Genomic DNA, 14,117 nt, shown 5'->3' on the forward strand with positions numbered 1-14,117 from the left:
TTACCACGCGCTGCCATTACTACGCTGCTTTTACAACGCAAGTCGTTATGACGACTTGTGCTGGAGGGCGCTGTTGGATAGGGAATAGGTCTAATTTTCGATTCCAATACCTTCCCTACTGTAACGTGGGCTGGAGTTGGAATAGAAAATTAAACTATTCCACTATCCGGCGCTTACAGCACAAGTCGTTGTAACGACTTGCGTTGTAAAAACAGCGTTGTAATGGCACGCGTGGTAATAGCCCGCGTTGTAGTGTCATACAACCAGCAGCACATATGGCAGGGTGCGGTGTATATAAAGAGCTGGACATGTACTTTTAACTTTTACATGTACAGGTAGTGAATTATCTTAAATTCCTTTTTCACTACTGCAAGGCCTACCGTACCAAAGGATAACATTAGATTACCTTATTACATTTAATAAGGGACAACTTTCAATTGGGAGCAGGTAGAGAAGTCAAGTTTGGGCTCTAAATGTTTTTTATTTAAAACCCTCTTTAATGGTAAATTTGGATTTTTAGTCACAATTCTGAAAATGCCACTTGTGAGACAAAACGGGAATAAATGTTGTCAGGATGGGCTATCTGTGGCAGGCTGAGGGGGGGAAGCTGTCACCTACCACACTTGAACATCACAAAGACTCTGTATCAGCACACTAACAAAGGGTTTCACACTAGTTGTTTGTGCCTCCAGATAAGCTGGGGCCAGGGCAGGCAGGAAGCAAATTCCAGGCCCCTCTGTAGGGGGGAGTACTCTAGAAAGATCTCTCACTTCAGAGTCGTCACCTCTTATACGTAGTGTACCCTCAGACCCAAGTCTTCAGTTCACTTCTAGACCTGTGGAAGACTCAGAAAGAGGACTGCTGTGCTGCTCTATGGCAAGAAGGACTGCCCTCGTGCTCTGCCCTGCTGTCTTGGTGCCCTGCTGTCTGAGTGAGGAGGACTGGACTTGCATCTTGAACCCAGGACCACCAGAATGACTCAAGGGCTAGTTGGCTGGCGTCCTGATCAGAGCCTTAGGGACAGAAAATGCTCCAACATTGTGACCCCTGCACCTGGACTCTGTCTGCTGTAAGCCCTAACCCCCAAGTAGTTCCCCTCCAGTCCTGGCACCTTGGAAGTGGGGCTAAAGATTCTATGCCAGCCCAGAAGGGGTCTCTGCCAGAATTGATGCAGCGCAACACGTACCCAATGCAACTCTTCGCAGCGCCTCATTGGAACTGAAACAGTGCAACACAGCCACAATGGTAGAACACATTGCGGCCCTCGTAGCTTATCAGAACTTTTGCTGCCCAGGACATCCTCAACACAGACCTTGCAGCTCTTCATCAGACCGGATGCAGCATGATGTAGCCTTGATGCAAGCCTGCATTGCAGCCCTCACATCTCATCGGAGCTGCCATTGTGTGACACGTTCTTCAATGCTCCACAGTCAGGATTGAAGGGATATTTCTTAGAAGACCTAACTTGGCCCCTGTATCCAGCCTGCGCCCTATTGTGGTTGCCCTGAGCTTGTGACTTTATCCCAATCCAGCGTGACCTGATAGCCACAGTTGGCGTTTTGAGCTTCTAAGCAATATTTTTCCTAAACCTTTAAAGTTGCATTTCTCTGGTTCTACTAGTTCTATTTTTGTCTTTTTGGTGTCAAATAGTTTGTAAAATTTTACTCTGTGTTTCTAAATTGGTGTGTGATGTTCTGGAATAGTGTTTTCACTCTATTACTGTTTGTGTGCTGAAGAAATGCTTTACACATTGCCATTTAGTTGCCCCGGACTGCTTGTGTGCCAAGCTACTGGAGGGTTACGTTAATTTGGGATTTGCTTGTGTTTCACCCTGAAGAGAATTGTTACTGCTGCTTGAGTAGGCTTTCACCTCTCTCAGCCAGTAACACAATTTCTTACATGTGGCATATGGAGTCTGTGGTGAAGATCAAACAATGGAAAGATACACGTGAACACGTTTCAGCCTTTGTTCCACATGAAGTCTCCAGGGGTCTTGAGTTAAGAAAGTGATGGATATATTGGGTCTGTCTGCGCTGTCTTAAACAATTACCAAGGTCACAATTATCAGAGCTGATGAATATTTGCAATGCCTGGCTGGAGACTCTGTCAATGACAAATCGACACTTGTAATGTTCAAACTTATGAAAGACGGTTTCTTTAAAAAGGCGGTCTAAAGAAACATGCGAGCATTACATAGCGCCTAAACGGGTCTACAAATAAAAAAATCTGAGAATATTGCAAGTAATTGTGATGTATTTATGCCTTGCAGGCAGATGGTGTTCCTGGAGAACCATGGCATAAAACAAAGAAGATACTAATTTAGAGGGAAATAGGAGCACTCTCTTATGTTAATCAAGTATTCTAATTATACAAGGTAAACCAAGGGTGCAAACTGCTGAACTGTGCTGGCTACACAGAATGTGAATCAACAGAAGAGAATGTAAGCGAAGCCTACATGCAGGATGCACTGTTCCAAGAGAATGTAAATTCTCGACAACTTAAGTTGTCGAGAATTTACATTCTCTAGGAACAGTGCATCCTGCATGTAGGCTTCGCTTACATTCTCTTCTGTTGATAAAACAAAGAAGAACATATCTACATACCCTAAATCTAATGGTCTGTCAGAATAAATGCACAAGCAAAGGGGAGTCACTAAGTATCTCAGGGAAGTTAGAAAGTCTGTTTTTCTAGATATCAGCACTTCAAGGCACATGTATTGTAGCATCTAGAGCTCCGCACCTTGAAGGACTTCTTATGATCACCCCAGAGAGAAGAAGAATATCTGGTACAAAACTGTAACCTGAATGGATAGGGTCATATAGATTCAAATAATTTCATCACCATGAAGTGTGCGAAAAGCCAAGAATTTTTAACATAACATAACATGCGTATTTGTAAAGCACACGTTCACCCAAGGGTATCTTGGTGATGAATAACAGATGTTTATTGTTACCCCACCCAATGGTACTCAACATGCATTTAAGCTTATGAATAGGCTGCCATGGGCCGAGTTAGACCTCTTTTTGAAGTAGGAGGGCAGATGAGAGTGCTAGTTGTATTACTGGGAGGGATCCAGCAGCATATTCCAGCTCTTAAAGTGTGATGGACCAAAGATATCAACAGTATGGTGGCAGCAGAAAAGGCAAAATCACCCGGAGGAGCAACTGAGCAACAACTGGAAAAGCAGAGATCATTTGATGCATGAAGCTAAAGTGCCGAATTGCATGATATTGAGGCAGGGCACTTTCAGATGTCGTGTGCGATTCGCAAAAGGTGGCTGGACCTGGGTGATGGAGGTAGATGAGTTGTTCCAGTGACTTTGTACATTGCATTGCTATTTCTATGTGTATCTAAATGCAGAAGGTAGAATGCAGCCTTACTGATCACATACCAGAATAGTAAAATGTGTGAGTGTGAGATGCTTGGAGGGATCAGCAACTAACATTAGGCAGAGCTTGCTGGAACCAGTGCTGGATGAAGCCTGGAAAGTGCTTTGAAAACACTTGTGTATGTTCCAGTAATAGATGACCTAATAGCAACTATGAAGTTTTGGGCCACCCACTTTTTCTAATGTACCAAATATATATATCTAGTGTACTATCAACCGCCATGAATTGTACATTGTTCTCCTGACCAAGCTGTGGTGATATTTTTTTATGTTTATAATGACTTCACCCATTGAAATTTCTATATTTGGACGTCCATGCAAAACAGAAGTGACAACATCTTCCTTTTCCAATAACAATAAAAACACATACTTGTAAAAAGGTGGTGATTCACTTATGCACACTGCAAAACGCACCAGGGACTCACAAACCATGGACATGTCTTAAAAATAAATGTCAGTGACACAAGCCTGAAAGTGATATATCGCCAAATGCTTATGAGTAATCGTAATTAAAATGCATTTTCTGAGCTTCAATTTTTTGTGAGAAGGTTTGAGAAGAGGATATTTGATTCTTCACTGTTTTGCACAGTTTATCTAACACAAGTTACCAATTATGCTGCTGGTTATTTATGCATTTTAGGTACATTACTTTTTTTGTCTATATTCTGTTGTTAAATGAGATATTTTCTTTCAGAATGGTGGTGCAAGTCTGGCTGTATTTTTACTGCATTTGCTTGTGGCGCTGCTTGAAGTTTGTCTTGAGGAAACTCACTGGACGGTGTGAGCTACAGAGGATCTGCTATAACACTAAGCCTGGAGCCAGAAGAACCACAAAAATAGGTATATTTGCGCATTTGTGTGTGTGTGTGCGTGTTTGTGTGTGTGTGTAGTGCTTAATTTGAGTCTATGGTTTCCGGTGCTCAGCACCGGCACTTGATTGGCAGCATAGAGACTTATGAAAGTCTGGCACATGGTGAGACAAATGTCTTATTACATGCCGCCTATGCTAATCTTATAGCTTTGGGGGCCTGGAATAGTCTGAATTGTCAAACTTGTAGGAGTGTGTTGGTTAGTAGCTGGTTTGGTACTGTCATTGGCAGCAGTGGCGGCCCCTACTGGATGGGGGTGCTGGGGAGGGGAGGGGAATGTTATGAAAAAAAAGACTTACCTTTAACAGCCGGCCGCCGCCTCGCCTCATTGTCATCTTCCTGTCCTGGCCGGCAGCAGGAAGCATCTGGGCACACATGCTCCCATGAGCCAATCACAGTGCTGAAATGTGATTGGTCTGAGCGCAGTAGATCGCCACTCAGACTGGAACAGGGAGCCTGTGCATGTTCCTCACCAGGCTGTGTAATGCAGCCTGGTAGGAACATGCAAAGTATGCATGAACTGTTTGGTCTCCCCAAGAGGGCCAGCCTAACAGTTCATGTGCACTTAGGGATTGCAGACCACTCCTCCCCTCCTCTGGCAAGCCCCGCCCTACCACTGACTGCCTTAAGGAAAAATAAAATGATAATGACTATATATTTTATTTGACCTTTTTAGCCGTGGGGCAACGCTCCTCCTCCTTAGTAGAGGAGCCGCCACTGATTGGCAGCGCTACATTGGCAATGGGTGATGTAGGCTCCAGTGGCCTCCTGATGAGGGCCCTGGCGCTTATTTTTTTTTACAAATTATGCACTGTATATAACCAATAAATTATAAATTCGCAAGGTGCTATCCACCAACACACACATCGGCAACCTGCTCATCTCTAGTCTTATGATAGATTGGGTGCCTTTTCTTTCATAAAATAGGGCATGTAGAGCCGTGCATTCAGTTATTAGCTGTTGGTTTACTTACCGCTGTAGACACTAGTCGCATTCGTCATAGTAGCTTCTGCTTTAGGGGGAAGGGCACGTGACGAGTGTTCACGTGATAACTGACATTAACGAGAGGGAAAATGCTTCAAGCAATTACATATCGTGTTGAATTGACTTTTAACACGGGTCAGTTGTTTCTACCACTTCACCAACGATCGAAACAAGCAGTGCTCTTTTACTTGATGTGATTTCGAGCCATTTGTATTCATGCTCAAAATTGCTTGTTTTCTAATCTTCATTTTGCCTTAGTTTCAGTATAAATGACCGTCTTCATTAAAATCACCCACACACTGCCCAAAACGTGATGTGGAACAATAAGAGTGCTGTCCAGGAGAAGTATGCCTTTTGTATATGACGTCACCCCTCAGTGTATAGTTTGGGGGTGATAAGTGCTTAATTTGAGCCGGTCGTATCCGGTGTTGGGCACCGGCACTTAATTGTCAACACCAGCACTTATGACACCTGCCACATGGTGGCACTGCATGGGCAATTTAGAGATGAGCAGAACCGCAGTTGGGGGCCTAAAAAATTCTGAATTGTAGCAGTGTGCTAGTTAGGGGTTGTGCCCGCTGACTCCTACACTGCAGGGGAATTCCAGGTAAATTAACTAAGAAACGTGAAGATTGGCGCCAGCATACAGTCTTGCTTTCATCTATTTGCAGCGCTAAATGAGCTAGAAACGACCCCCCCTCCACCCGACAAATCTTCAACCTGGGGTGTCTGTACGAAAAGACTGCAGAAGCTTTGGTAATCCTGCATCGATACCCAGTTTAGAATGTTTACTCCACAGCTTTCCTCTTCCTACTCTGTCAAGGACAGAGGTATAATCAATTATCGAACAATTTAACATTCTCTGCACCAACTGAACAAAGATAAGCACATCATTTGGTATCAATGCACCTTCTGGAAAGCTCGATCGGACATACACTGCTTGATTCAATCCAGGCGGTAAAACCTTTTAAATCTAGTGTAACATACAAGTTCTGTTCCAAGTCGAGCAGGTATATCATGGAGTATTTTTCTGGGTATTCTGTAACACTTTTATACAAAGGTACTAAAAGACAGCCCTCCTAGGGACACAGAAGAGGTTTAGTTATTGGATCTTCCTCAAGGGTGTAATAAGGCTGCTTAGAAAGCTATGGCTACAACATTCGGGGCACGCAAGTCCCTTGCTTTTTTAAATTACATCTTTCTCAGTTGTAGTTATGTCAAAATAAATTTGCCGCTCGTTAGTGCACTGTAGATCATATCTTGAATTAACAGTGTCTCCTGCCTTGCAAATAAATAAACCAGGAACGTCACCATACGAAGAACTGGTGTGTTCATCCCACTGATATTCAGAAATAAACTTGCATGAATTAGCCCTGTGAATTTGCACATCTTCCGGCAACTAAGGCCCGAAATTCCCTAATATTTCTGATGCCGATTCCTACAATACATTTCTCCCATTCCTTAAGTGCAAATCTGATTTTAAATCTTTTATGGTGTTCCTATATTGTAATTTTAGGTGCTTGCAGTGAACAACATATAATTTGCTTCCTGGTTGACTACTCATTTTTTTAACCAACATTACGCGCAGTCATCCTCAAGGTGGAAATGCTCGCATTAAACCAACACAGTCATCTATGGCAACCATGCCCTTATCAAAGGGACCGTACATCCCCTGGTGGATAGATAAGACCTTTGGCCCAGAATAACTTTGTTACATTGATCACCGGCACTCCCAGACTCACCGATACAGAAATCATGATAAACATTATGCATATCTTAATTGTGCTATAATTCCATTGGGGCGTTCACTTTATTGACCATTGTGTAACATTGTCTGTTGCCCAACGTTTAGGATACATTCAGGGCTTGTAAGTTGCCTGGATATTGATGATTTATAAATGATGCTTACTATCAACAGTAAGGTGAATGTTAAAATTTACCATGAGCCTAATATGTGCTCCTTTCTAGCCCACCCATTTAGAGTCCCCACAAAACACAGAGTGAAGCGTCTCAACGATCCTTGCATCTCGCTTCCACCACCTTTTACTTCAGGAATCCCCATCAGGATGTAATATATCCATTTAATACAATTGCTTCAAGTATCCATGTTTCTTGCTGACATATAAACTCACATTTCCTAAGTAGATACTTTTATTTCCATCAGGATTACTGCCAGTGTCAAGGATCTGAAAGAAAACCCCATAGGTGTCTTTTGGGCAAGAGTGTGCTAGAATGTTGGTTTTGAGTGGGGCTATAACCAAAGTAGAAATGATGTTCATAAGATGTTGGGGGTCTCATTGGTATAGGAGCAGGAATGGTTGTAAGTGTTGAGTATAATTCCGATTCCACTCCGTTGGGGGTTGGATTGAGGTGGGTGGGTGAAGATAGCATAGATGGTGTGGTGGGCTGCAGTGCTTAAATTTGAGCCGGTGGTTTCCGGTGCCCAGCACCAGCACTTAATTGGGACTTATGACAGCTACCACATGGTTGCGCTGTTTGTGTAATATAGAGATTACCACAACAACATTTGTTTATTAAGCAAATAGACATTAAAACAACTAATACCTGCCTCCCAAACCATGTTTATACCTTTGGGGTCCTCAAACAGTCTGAATTGTCACACTTGTAACAATGTGATGGCTAGTAGTTGTGTAAGTACTGTTATTGGCAGGGATGGCAGGGGCAATGGGTAGTGCAAGCTGTGGTGGCCTCCTGATGAGTGCACTGTCACTTATTTTATATTCAAATTAAACAATGAGTGGGCTGCTGGTGTTGCAGAATCTTTTTGGGTCAATCCAAGCTTGATGGCAATGGCAGTGAAGTGTAGCGTTGGACTCTGAGAGTCCAAATGATCAGTGACAAAGGATGTCTTGTTATCAATAATATCAGCCATTGAATAAGCAGACAAAGAAGTGATCTTTTGGGGGCTGACACAAAAGTACTCTGAGGTCCGTGTTGTGTTCAGCCTGCACGGGTAGATCAGGTGATGAGTGTAGGGTTATGGGTGACATCAATGGTGTGTGAAGTGATGTGAGGTGGGGAAGAGTTCAGGGATAGAGGCGGTATGCATCGGTGGATGTAAAAAATGCTATACAGTTTAGGGAGATCGAGGTGTATCAGGAGAATATACATGGTTGGTGGGGTGCTTCTTTGAGAGTAAATATGGCACACCAAGTAGTAATTTTGTAGATTACTTAAGCAATGACTACACACAGTAAAACAGGCAATTGTACAAATAGAGTTCAGATAATAACGTGGCCAGAATCGGATTGAACCTACAACGCTTCAAGCACTGTAACACTTTGGTTTCTATATAATGCTATGCAATGTAAATTGCTTTGGCCTAGTCTCATACATTTGTAACACAGTTTGCAATCCTGTCAAATGTGTGGTGCATTAGAGAATAGCATCATACTTATTGATTTGGTAGGAGTAATGTGGAAGAGGAAAGGTTTAAGCGCCTTACAAGTCAAATGTTCATTCATGGGGAATTTGGGACTTTTAATTGTGGGTTTATATAGCGCTAGAATCAACTCCCGGAGGAGTATCTCCGCGCTTCGACCGCTGGGGAACCCGTCCTGGCTCACCCTGAGAGATGGTCCCTAATGTGTATCTCTAAGGTGCGACCAAGCATCCCCGGCGGTCTGGGGGGCCGTTGTGAAGATGAGGCAAGCTAATGCCCAGAGTTGCCGAGTGTGGTCCCTGACTGGAGTAGGCACCGAGGCGAGAATTATCGAGCCCGCTGACCCTGGTCCACGACCCTGCCGCGTCGGGAATCAAACCCTGGTCCCGGGCCGTCCTCTGCTTACGGGTCTGCTGCCTCTAACCAGTGAGCCACACCACTCCACTTTGGGTTCGTCATTTGGCTGCCCTCAGGCCCGAATCTGTCCAAACTGGAAAGTTACATTTTTTACCTTTAGCTGCATTCGCTGGCCGGGACAGTCAAATGTGATACATAGGAAATGATAGCAGGACTTTTTTCATTGTGCATCTCCAGAAGAATCTAAGTTAGGTCTGTCTGTCAGATGGCTGCTGTTTGTGAAAGTATCTGTTGCCTGGTCCTGGAGCCCAAAGAAAGGATGCAATGAAAGAACCCAATTTAATGCTTAGAAGACTATTAATGCAGGAACTAAGATTGAAAACAGGAGTTAAGAAAGACAATGAACAGCTTAGTAGACGAATGCCCACATATCCAAAAGGAATGTCAAATTAATGTCAGAAAAAATAGTTATAAAGTCAATTCAGGAAAAAAACTATTTTTAGCTGACTGTAGCTGAACTGCAAAACTAGGCTTAGAGATTAAAGTGAAGCGTTAAGAGAGGAGTACATGGCCCAGAGATCCTGATACTCGATATGAATTCCTAGTATTGTCACAGGAACTTTTGCTCAAGGCTCTGGACCTTTACAGGCTTGAATAAACATGGGGGTGCTGGCCATAACCACAAAAATAATGGACTGGGAATACAATTTAATACTAATACCAAAAATAATTGCAACTTTGATAAGGACGCTATAAAAGTCCTTAGCTGGAACCTTGCAGGGATCCATAGGAACTGGGTCTGCCAGAATGGAATGACTTGGTCGATGCGCACAAAATTTGCCTGTTTCAGGAGACTTGGAGCGTCGAACCACTCCATAGGTTAGGTTTTGTAACTCATTTCATACCCGCTGAGAAAGCAATACGGGGGAGGGGACGACCCTCGGGGGGGCTCCTTATCTGGGTAAGCATTTCTCTTAACTGCTGCATATCTTCTAAGCAGGTTAATAGCCCAGATATACTTGGAATCATACTGAGAAACCCCAGTAGGGGCTTAACCCTTGTCCTGTATAATGTCTATGCTAGAGGCACTAAAAATGGGGCCGCATCATTGGTAATAACTAACCTTGAGGCACAACTTAGAGACCATGCTGAAGGTGACCATACCCTAGTAGCGGGCGATTTTAACTGTACCTATGAGCCTCTTCCTATGGTTGATATTCCAGACCTAGATGAGGATGACACTAAATGGGGTATTCCACCACTAACCATCCCTCCGATAAAAAGATGGTCCCGAAATGCTATCCAGTTAAACGCGATGACTTTAGAGTTCGGCCTAAGAGCTACCAATGGCCGCACTTTGTCAGATCGCCTGGGTGCTCCCACATTCAATCGAGTTAATCAAACCTCAAGGATTGATTATATCCTGTTGGATTTAAAACTTTGGGGATTGTTGCAAGATATGATAGTTATACCTACTGTCGAAAGCGACCACAACTCGCTATCCCTATCTTTATCTAATCCCTGGTCAAGTAAAACAATTGTGGCCCCACCCAAATGTGCACATAGTACAATGGTTTCCTCCTGCGGTAGACGCCTAAAGTGGTGTAAAATCTCTGCTGACGTGCTTAAACTCTCCACCATAAATGATTTACTAAAGGCCTCACAAATGGAATTAGATACTACCAATTTGGATATGTCAGATGAAAAAGCTACACCCATTTTTGAGGCGGTCGTAAAATCCATAGGGGAGGTATTTTTGGTAAAAGGCTCCGCAGGGAGGAACCTGCCCAATCACAAACCCAGGGGAAAGCATGATTGGTACACGTCTTCATGTAGACGGGCAAAATCTCTTTTAATAGAGGCCGTTAAAAGTAAATTCCAACCCCTGATCCAGTTGGCTAGAAAAGATCACAAGAGAATACTAACACTTGCAAAAAGAGAATGGGAAGAAGAGTACTGGCGTGTACTTAAAGAGGCCAGCTCTAAAAAAGATCCAAAATGTTTCTGGGACATAATCAGAGCCAGAAATAGACCAGACAGTGATCTTATAACATGTAGCATCCCAAGTCAGGCATGGGTTAGCCACTTCTCCAAATTATACACTTGTCAAGTTGACCCCACTGACATCTATGCCTCTAATGCTGTTGAATGGAAGGGAAGGGCCCCGAGTAGATGCCCATTGGTAGGGGAGCCCCAATTCGAAAGACTCGATTTCACACTAAAGGAAGTGGAGTATGCCATAAGTACCATCATTCCCCAAAAAGCTGCTGGTCCGGATGGCATTCCTGGGGATCTCTTGAGATCAGATATCCCGAGGTGGGGCAAACTTATCCACTGCTTACTTACTGCCATCTGCAGGGGAGCTCCGATTCCTTCATCTTGGAGGGGGGCGGAGGTTGTTCCCATCTATAAAAAAGGTGCCAGGGAAGATCCGTCTAACTATAGACCTATCAGTCTACTGGACGTTAGCCAAAAAGTAGTTGGTAAGGTACTATTGATCAGAATCTTAGACTGGATAGACGAAAACAAAATCCTTTCAGACTATCAGGCAGGATTTAGAGTGGGAACAGGCACAGTTGAGCAAGCCTTCAGGTTGATGATGGTGTATTGGAAGGTTGTGGTCATAGGCAAAGGCAGTCTTTACCTCGCGTTTATCGATCTAAAGACTGCCTTTGACCTAGTACCGAGGGAAACCCTATGGAGAGTTCTTGATGATATGGGGATGCCACCCAATGTTCTCTCATTACTTGTTAGGCTACATGAAAAAAGTTTTGCTCAGATAAGGTGGGGATCAGAAGGCGAAAAAACCAGCTGTATCCCGATTGAGAGAGGAGTCCGCCAGGGATGTGTTCTAGCTCCCACCCTCTTTTCTCTCTACATAAATGGGGTGGTCGAGCATCTTCGAAAACATCCTTCAGACGAACCATCCCTGGCTGGAGAGCGTATACCGACCCTCCTCTTTGCGGATGATACGCTTTTAATATCTAAAACTCCAATAGGACTACAAAGACTATTAAACAACTTCCAATCCTTCTGCTCCAAGCGAGGCCTGGTAATCAACACTGACAAGACAAAATACCTTGTGTTGAACCCACCTTCGAAAACAGTACACCCGCCTACCCTGAATGCAGAACCTTTGGGGAGGGTAGAAGTTTTCGACTACTTGGGCATTCGTTTGTCTCACAAAATGCACTGGGGCCCACACCTTGACAAGATGTTGCTTAATCACAAGAGAATAACAGGAGCCCTGCTGAAAGAACAACGATCTTGTGTATCTAGACCGATAGCTGCTGTCCTTGAAATTTATACAGCCAAAGGGGTGAGCTCTGCTCTCTACGGGGCAGAGCTATGGGGTTCTTCTATCACCAATGAATTGCCCAAGTCCGAGAGGAAATTTTGCAGGGCAATTATGGCACTCCCGCAAGGCACTCCCATGGTCCCATTAATGTTGGATTTAGGCTCTCGTCCCATTGACGACCTAGCAAAATTACGCCCACTTTTGTTATGGGCACGTCTGTGGCGAGTTCAGGAACTTGGTAAATACACGCAGGGCCTCTCAGAAATCATGTCTCTACCAGGGTGGCACAAAATCAAATGGCTGAGAGATATGAAGTCTTTGTTAACCAATTTGGGCCTGAAGGAAGCCTGGTTAGATAGATCTTCCCCCCCAAAAGCAACCCTCAAAACTCTTTATTGTAATTGGGTTACATTACAAAGGAACTCTAATGAATCCCTGGGCAGACTCACCGAGGATTTTTTTAAATTTAAGGACCTACCGAAACGGGAATTGTACCTGGACATTATTGAAAAACCTTTTGATAGGGCCCTTTATTTTAAATTTAGAGCTGGAACTCTCCCCCTGCATGCCTTTTCATCACGGTGGAAATCACCTGCACAAACTACTGAATTTTGTCCAGTATGTATAAATAGACCTGAGACAGTGGCGCACTTTATGTTTGAGTGTGGAGAGTATGCTCTGCCTAGGAAGAAATGGCTCAAACACTTGTGCCGCCAGCTGGGCACTAGACGTCATGCGGAGGCCTTACGCATATTAATGTCTGATAGTCGCACCTTGTATGCTTGTGTTCTAGCCAAGTTTTTAGCATGGGCTTGGACTATTAGAGCCAAAAGGCTTAAATTAACTGTTTAATTCTTTTTAAAATAATTTATGAAAAGCCTTTTTTAAGTGAATAGTTAAATTTTTCTAAAGTATTTGCACACAAACTTTTTGCACATTTGTCTTCTTGTGTTGTTTTTAATGTAAAGCTTTTATGATAAATTTTATCGAAATAAAGCCTTTTTGACTTGACTTGACTTGACTTGAATAAACAGTTGAGGAAAGGGTTATGAGCAGGTAGTAGTAAGTATTTATTTGTTGATTACTTAAAATCATTACAATCAGCAAAGTACATATACAAAATAAAATTAGATTTAAAAATATGCAGCTACAGTGTACATTTATATCCAAGCAAAACTCTACAACTAAGCCCTAACATAGTTTATTTGACTGCAAATGATCAGCATGTAAAAATAAAGTGCATTGTGCCAGCAGCTATAATTTACAGGATACAATACATTCCTCTAAGAAAGACTTTATAACAATGGCAACTGCGAAGGTAAAAAACGCCCAATAAAATAACATTTAAGATAGCTTTAGCAATAAAGTGCAATTGTGCTAGTAAACTTTTAGCAGCAGAAACTAAAGTGCCTTGTGCTAGCAGCTAAAGTTGTCAATATACCAAAAAACTTTAGAATAGTGAAAGATACATAAAAAACAACCAACCATAGTAGAATTGCATTAGGAACGACGTTAGCAATAAAGTGCATTTGTAATAATAGACTTTAGCAACAAAAATAAACTGCTTAGTGCTGGCAACTTTAATTTACAATATACCATACATCAGACTAAAAGGTGCTTTATAACAATGTAAACAGAGACAAGGAAGTAGAAGTCGTAGTAGAATACAATTGTTCAAACCTCGGTGATCATGTGTGTTTCCGCTAAGCAGACTTTAGATGTTTTAATTTAAAGGATGTCAGCACTATCCCTAAAACCATTTAATAGCAATATAACAAACAGCAACAGTACACTTGGGCTATCAAACCCTAACGACTA

General features: G+C 42.9%; 1 protein-coding gene across 3 annotated transcripts in view; it reads left to right on the top strand.

Annotated features, from left to right (window-relative positions):
- The window catches only part of ELMOD1 (ELMO domain containing 1), a 420,914-nt gene that overhangs the window by 256,392 nt on the left and 150,405 nt on the right, over positions 1 to 14,117 (top strand). For all 3 annotated transcript variants that reach the window (XM_078657035.1, XM_078657034.1, XM_078657036.1), the window contains exon 3: positions 4,083 to 4,228. In XM_078657035.1, coding sequence (XP_078513161.1) covers positions 4,083 to 4,228 — 146 coding nt within the window. The remainder of the gene's footprint in view (positions 1 to 4,082; positions 4,229 to 14,117) is intronic.

Source organism: Lissotriton helveticus, chromosome 8 (genome assembly GCF_964261635.1).
Source record: "Lissotriton helveticus chromosome 8, aLisHel1.1, whole genome shotgun sequence".
NCBI classification, from domain to species: Eukaryota; Metazoa; Chordata; class Amphibia; order Caudata; family Salamandridae; genus Lissotriton; species Lissotriton helveticus.